The following is a 5,896-nucleotide window of genomic DNA, read 5'->3' as shown; positions in this document are numbered from 1 at the left end:
CTAATCTTATGTTCCCTACTTCCTTCACAATGTCACATTCATCTAATGACTATGATTTATGCACTGTGACAATCATACGCATGATTATTGTTACTAAGATATTTTTCTGATAGTTTGTGAAATCCAAATCCATATCAATCATTTTGATAATAGGACAATACCTCTTCTACCTACATAACAATAGCGATAGTAGTTAAAATAAATGGAGAAATTTCTGAGCATGATGAGAAAACAGATCTTCTCAAGATAGTCCTATAGATTTTTATCATGAGTTTAAGATCACCAGGATGGCCCTTCGTCAACCATAACATATCTTCATTATACCCTAACAATATATGTAGTTACACCATACTATTATAATACTAGATAAAATAGAAAAATGTCTTTGATCTCACCTTATGATAATTTTGGGAATATGAGAGCATGGTGATAGTCTTCTATCATTGTGATAGTCCCTTTTCCTCTTATTAGAATTTGGTATGTTCCCATGGGATACCAAATCCTTTGTAAACACCATGTGTATTGTGAGCGAGAGACAAAAAACGAACCTGCTTGCATGAAAAGAAAAACAATAAATGTGTGCAACTAGTAGCGAGTGCTGGTCAAACAATGGGTTAGAGAGCAGAACATCGATGCTGAGCATGTAATGTCCTCTTACTGGTTTTTACATCAGATTTGATATTCCTTTTTATTTTTAATGCAATACAACAAAATTTCCACCAAATAAAGATTTTTTTGAAAACCGCCAAATCGGGTATACCCGAAACAATGCCAAAAGTAACACAACTTTAGATATTCTTCATAAATCTGAGAATAAAAATTTCCAGCAAAATTTCGGCAGCATAACGGCCTATAAAATGATACTTCTAGATCTGCAAAAGAGTTTTACAAAATATCTCCAAAAATGGAGTTCAATACAAAGCTCAACGGGCTCCAAAACAACACAAAAATAGCCTGGAAACACCAAAATCACTATCAAACTCACACAACAAAAGAATCACGACCCAACACACTTATTCCACTCTATTTTAACAGCAAAATTGCTGCAATACAGCAACAAACCAAACTGATACATTAAACTTAACTGAAAACACAAACCCTTGCTGAAACACACTTGCGAACACACCCAAAACACACACAAATCTGCACTGTTTGGCACAAAGGCAAACTCTGCATGAGCTTGCACATGGAAGAGCCTCAAACTCCCATTCTTAGCCTTCCTGAAAACCTACAAACTCCCATCTTTGGGTCTCCTTCTCTACAGGTTTAGCAGTCTTTGAAGAACAACAAAGCAACGAGCAAAAATCAAGTCCAAGAATGAGCCCAAAATGTTTCCAAAACCTCTAAAAAGAGTGCATAACCCTAACTCATGACCAAGAGGGTAGAATAATTATAGTTTTAATGATATTTAATTCCTCTCATCCCATTGGTTGCCAAAAATTAGACACTTTTCCCAAAAATTTATTTAAAACACCTCACCGCCATAGGAAAAGTTATTAATTTGAATTGTTTTGAAAAGGCGACATGAAGGTTGGGATGTTCAAGAATCTCTACTCCTTCCCAAGTTGCATCCTCTAATGGTAATCCCTTCCATTTGACTAGATGCTCTATGATGTTTCTATTTCTCAATCTTCTTTCCCTTGTATCGAACACCTCCTTTGGTATTAAAACTAATTTCCCATCATCATCAAGGGGTGGTAACTCTGTAGATACCATGACCTGCTGTCCAATAACCTTCTTTAAGCAAAAAACATGAAAAACATTATGCATTTTGCTATTAGGTGGAAGCTCCAATTCATAAGCTACCTCTCCTATCTTTCTGATGATCTTATAGGACCCATAAAACCTTGGCTTGAGCTTCTCTACCCCACTCCTCTTCAAGGTACTTTCCTTATATGGCTGCAACCTAACAAATACCAATTCTCCTACCTCAAAAACTCTTTATGTTCTCTTTCTATCTACATACAATTTTTGCTGATTTTGTGCATGTTGTAGATTATCCTTGAGAGACCTGAGTATGTTTTGGCTTTGCTCAATAAAATCATGTGTTGCGGGTACTCTACTATCTGAAAGTTATAGATCAACAAAGGAAAGGGCATCATAACCATAGAGAGCATGGAAATGAGGCATACCAATAGACATATGATGAGAGGTATTGTAACAATACTCCCCTAGATGCAACCATTTTACCCAAGCATGCTGTTGATTTGAAACATAGTTCCTCAAGTATCCCTCTATCCATTTATTAACTATTTCTATTGGTCCATCTATTTGAGGATGATAGCTGGTACTAGGAGTGAGTTATGTCCCTATCAAATGAAAGAGTTCCTTCCAAAAAGAGCTGAGAAATCTACTATCTCTATCACTGACAATGTTCTTAGGCAAGTCATGTAATCTGAAAATTTCTTTGAAGAATAATTCTGCCACTTGTGATGCCTTGAAATTAGATGCAATAGGAAAGAAATGTGCATACTTCGTTAGCCTATCTACTACCATGTATATGCAATCCTTACCTTGAGCCTTAGGCAAACCAGTAATGAAGTCCATGGAAATACTTTCCCATTTTGTTCAGGAATGGGAAGTGGCTGCAATAACCTAGCTGGAAAAATTTGCTCACTCTTGTTTTGTTGGCATACCATGCATTCCTTAATGTGTTTGAGAACATCCTCCTTCATACCCTTCCACACAAAATGCTCTTAGATCTGCCTATATGTTTTGAAATATCCTTGATGACCAGTCAATGGTGTGTCATGAAAGGCCCTCAATATCATTTCCTTAATCTTTGATCTTGGCACCAAAAATATCCTATTCTTGTAATAGATCAGCTCATCAATAACTTTGTATCTATTATCATCCACTAACTCATGCAATATATTAGTGGCAAAGGAATATTTAGCATACTCTAAAATTATGGAAACCTTCCAATCAGCAGAAATAGATGTTAAAGAACATAGAGTGGGCTTCCTTGAAAGAGCATCAGCAACTACATTTTTCTTTCCTTTTACATACTCAATCTCAAAATCATAGGCTTGCAATTTACTCACCCATTTTTGTTGACGGTCATTCAAATCCCTTTGGTTTAAAAAGAACTTGAGGCTATTATGATCTGTCTTCACGACAAATCTCCCACATACCAAATATTGTCTGAATTTGTCAAGTGCATGCATGATAGCTAGCATTTCCTTGTCATAGATGGAATACCCTCTTTCTAGTTGATTCAATTTTCTGCTCTCAAATGCTATTGGATGTCCCTTTTGAGTTAGGATAGCTCCTATACCTTCTCCAGAAGCATCACATTCAACAACAAAAGGTAACGAGAAATCTGGAATTGCAAGTACGGGGCATGAACTCATCACCTCCTTAAGTTTATCAAATGTTTTCTGTGCCATTTCTATCTATACAAAGGCTCCTTTCTTAGTCAAATCAGTCAAAGGGGCAGCAAGCTGAGAAAATCCTTTGACAAACCTTCTATAGTAGCTACAAAACCCAAAGAACCCCCTCAGCTGTGTAAGATTGGTGGGTGGTGGCCAATCCAAAATTGCTTGAATCTTATGTTGATCAACCTGTACTCCCTTGCAGCTTATAACATGTCCCAAGTATAGAATCTCAGTCAAACCAAACTCACATTTGGATAATTTAGCATAGAAGGATTGCTACTCCAAGATGCCCAAAATAGTATCTATATGCTCTAAATGCTCTTTCCATGTTTTACTATAAATCAACATATCATCAAAGAACACCAAAACAAATTTTCGAAGATGCTTTTTGAATACCTTATTCACACAAGATTGGAATGTTGTTGGTGCATTAGTAAGACCAAAGGGCATAACAAGAAATTCAAAGTGCCCATAGTGACATCTAAAAGCAGTCTTTTCCACATCTTCCTTCCTCATGCGAATCTGATGGTAACCTGATCTCAAGTCAATTTTTGAAAAGTATAACGCACCATGTAAGTCATCAATGAGCTCATCTATACGAGGTATGGGATACCTATTTTTTATGGTCTTCTTCTTTAGGGCCCTATAATCTATGCACATTCTCATTGTACCATCCTTTTTCTTCACAAGTACCACAGAAGATTCAAATGGGCTAGAGCTTGGCCTTATGAATCCCATGTCCAAGAGTTCCTTAATAGTCTTTTCTATTTCCTCTTTATAACCCCCTGGATGGTGATATGGAGTAGTTATAACAGGTTTTGCACCTTGTTCTAATTCTATAACATGCTCAAATCCCCTATCTGGTGGTAATCCTAGGGGCAAATCATTGAAAACTAGACTATGCTTATCAAGAATTTTCTAAATTTCAAAATGAAAATTACTTTGTCCCTTGGAAGGGCTCATGAGATGGATTATGATTCCTGCTGCCCATGCTACATGTCCTCTTCGAAAGGTCCTCTCCATCCTCTTTGCAGTGACCACCCTGGGTGCTCCATTTGATAAGCCCCTTAAATGGACTTCTTTCCCATTGGACTGAAACTTGAACTCCATTGTTTGATGGTTCATGTAATAGCCCCCAATAGAGTGTAACCATTGAACACCCAATACAATATCTGTTTCTCCAATTGCAACAACATAGAAGTCATCACAAAGCTCATAGTCTCCCAAAGTCATCTTGAGTTGCTTTACCACACGTGTGCAAGGCATAGTGAATCCATCAGCTACAGTAACATTGAACCCTTCAAAATCTTCTGCTTTAAGTCCTCTTTTTATGGCAAACCCCTCATCTATAAAATTGTGAGTTGCCCCACTATTTAGAAGGACTATGATCCTTTGCCCTGCTAATACCCCTCGGATGCGGAAAGGATGATATCTCGGGACTCCTGATAATGCTGCGAAAGTGCCACCCTTGCTGATTTCTTTTTCTTTCTCTTCTTCTTCTTCTTCCTTAGTGTCATGAAATTCTCCATGCTCATCTGAATCAGAGTCTAAAGCAACCTCAATATAGTGCACTTGACCTTTTCCCAAACACCTATGTCCTGGAACCCATGGCTCCCTACAGGTGAAACAAAGCTTTTTCCTTCGAAGTTCACTCTTAGTCTCTTCATCTACCTTCTTGTTTGTTGTATTTGTCACATTCTTTGCTGGTGGTGGTGAAAAAGTCTTTTTCTGAAAATTTCCCTTATGTTGCCAAAGATTTGGAGGCTTTTGATTTGTCACTGGTTTCTTAGGCATGTAAGTTTCAAGCTGCAAACTTCTTTTGATAGCTTCCTGTAAAGTTGAGGGTGAGAAAGCTTTAACCAAGCCCTTAATTGGATCCTCAAGACCATCAAGGAAAAGATAAATGATTCTCTTTTCAGATATGTCAGGTACCATAACAGTCACCTTTTGAAATTCTTCTACATACTCATTAACTGATTTGATTTGTCTCAACTTTGACAATTCTTTAAAATACTCTTCCTCATCCTTGAGATCAAATCTATCTATCACTCTTTAACTAAACTCATCAAAAGTAGTTACCTAACCATGGACTTGAGTAGTCATTCCATGATACCACCAATCATAAGCTGCATCTTCCAAGTGTAGTGTTGCAAACTGAACAACATCATGCTCCTTCATAGGATTAAGAGTGAAGAAGGTTTGTAACTTTTGTAACCATGCTCTAGCAGAAATTTTGCTTGTTCCATCAAAGGTAGGGGCTACAAATTTGCTTATTTTATTTTTGAGTTCTCTTCCACTTATGTCCTACTCTCTCCTATACTCTTTCTTGGGCAACAAAGTGTTCATCATGTCCACATATTCTCTGAAAGGAACTGAACCCTTAAAGTCATCATCCAAGCCATTATAAGTGGCCCTCAATACAACCAGATTTTCGGTAACCTCTTCCATAGGATTAATAGTTGCATTTGATACTGGTGTCTCATCTACAGGTAAGAATATACTTTTTTCTGATTTAGAGG

The 5,896-nt window shown here is 37.2% G+C and overlaps 1 protein-coding gene across 1 annotated transcript; it reads right to left on the bottom strand.

The window, feature by feature from the left end:
* Positions 1-997: 997 nt before the first annotated feature.
* Positions 998-5,312, bottom strand: LOC131856731 (uncharacterized). Its single transcript, XM_059208634.1, has 6 exons — positions 4,319-5,312; positions 4,049-4,237; positions 3,774-3,910; positions 3,135-3,395; positions 1,475-1,734; positions 998-1,043 (listed from the first exon to the last, which is right to left on the bottom strand). The coding sequence occupies exons 1-6, from the start codon at positions 5,310-5,312 to the stop codon at positions 998-1,000; spliced, it is 1,887 nt and encodes a 628-aa protein (XP_059064617.1).
* Positions 5,313-5,896: the final 584 nt, after the last annotated feature.

Source organism: Cryptomeria japonica, chromosome 7, assembly GCF_030272615.1.
Source record: "Cryptomeria japonica chromosome 7, Sugi_1.0, whole genome shotgun sequence".
Lineage (NCBI taxonomy): Eukaryota > Viridiplantae > Streptophyta > Pinopsida > Cupressales > Cupressaceae > Cryptomeria > Cryptomeria japonica.
The sequence above is the reverse complement of the archived record's forward strand: the minus strand, read 5'-3'. Positions and strand labels throughout refer to the sequence as shown.

Excerpts from the sequence above, each read along its gene's own strand:
- LOC131856731 (XM_059208634.1), bottom strand. The coding sequence starts at position 5,312 with ATGGTACCTGACATATCTGAAAAGAGAATCATTTATCTTTTCCTTGAT. Across the intron at positions 3,396-3,773 it reads TCCAATCTTGTGTGAATAAG|ATAGAAATGGCACAGAAAAC; the intron begins GTATTCAAAAAG and ends GCCTTTGTATAG. Across the intron at positions 1,044-1,474 it reads ACTTTTCCTATGGCGGTGAG|CAATTTTGCTGTTAAAATAG; the intron begins GTGTTTTAAATA and ends GCTGTATTGCAG.